General features: G+C 34.6%; 1 protein-coding gene across 1 annotated transcript in view; it reads right to left on the reverse strand.

Moving 5' to 3' along the window:
• Window positions 1–205: 205 nt before the first annotated feature.
• The window catches only part of TASP1 (taspase, threonine aspartase, 1), an 18,234-nt gene continuing 17,468 nt past the window's right edge, over window positions 206–971 (reverse strand). The window contains exon 4 of the mRNA XM_011962528.1: window positions 206–414. Within this exon, the coding sequence (XP_011817918.1) occupies window positions 355–414 (60 nt within the window). The 3' untranslated portion in view covers window positions 206–354. The remainder of the gene's footprint in view (window positions 415–971) is intronic.

Genomic DNA, 971 nt, shown 5'->3' on the forward strand with positions numbered 1-971 from the left:
AATCTGACATAAAATATTCTGTCCAAAAATGGAAACATTTTTTTACTTTTTCTTGCACTGTCCACTATGAGCTCAATAATATTTTTATTATTTAAAATATTTTCATAAAAAGGCACTGCACATCTGCACTCACCTCCTTTCTATTACTAATCTGCCTAATTTAAAAAGACACATATAACATTATTAAGCAGAAAAATGACATCACAACAGTTTTTCACATTTTTTTAATTGAAAGTCACAGAATTACAGTACAGTTACTTGTCAAAAACATAACACAAATCTCTAAAACAAAATATTGGCTTCAATAAACTTTCACATCTGAACTAGTTTTAAACTTTGTTTTACTGGGATTATTTATGATGTCCAGGAAGAGGTTAGCACACACAGTACCTGAAATTGTCCTTTCCACAAGAGCTACGATAGAAAAGACAAATGTAGCTGTTTCTCCAGTACTGCCAAATTTGGCAGCCACTTATACTTCCCTTCAACCTAAATAAGTATACCTTTTAACCATATTGACAATAAAATCACTCAAAAAGAACCTAACAGACCATGCAATTACGATAATTTAAACCATCCTTTTATCAAATGACATGGTCAGAACTGGAGAGGAAAGAGGGATAATGGTAACTTTTAAGTCCTCTACTAAGCCTTTTTTAACAAAAAGACTTCCAACCCACTAGAAAATGTCGCTAACATTTGCACATACTCCAGAAAAGGGAAACGTAAATAAATTCCCCACTCTGAATGTGTTACAGCGCTGATGCCCTGTGTTACACTACATGCATGTCATGAACTGTCAGGAAATCTGTACACCATGCAGGAGGCTGGACCCTGAGCAAGAATGACTGCCAGTAAAATATGCCTGGCAATGGGAATGGCCAAAGAACTTCTGTCAACTGGTATGTCTAAGATTCAACTTTAAGCTGATTTCTATAGTGAGGTACAATCCTTCATTATTCTAACACTTA

This window comes from Colobus angolensis, unplaced genomic scaffold (assembly GCF_000951035.1).
Source record: "Colobus angolensis palliatus isolate OR3802 unplaced genomic scaffold, Cang.pa_1.0 Scaffold117, whole genome shotgun sequence".
In the NCBI taxonomy this organism is placed as follows: Eukaryota; Metazoa; Chordata; class Mammalia; order Primates; family Cercopithecidae; genus Colobus; species Colobus angolensis.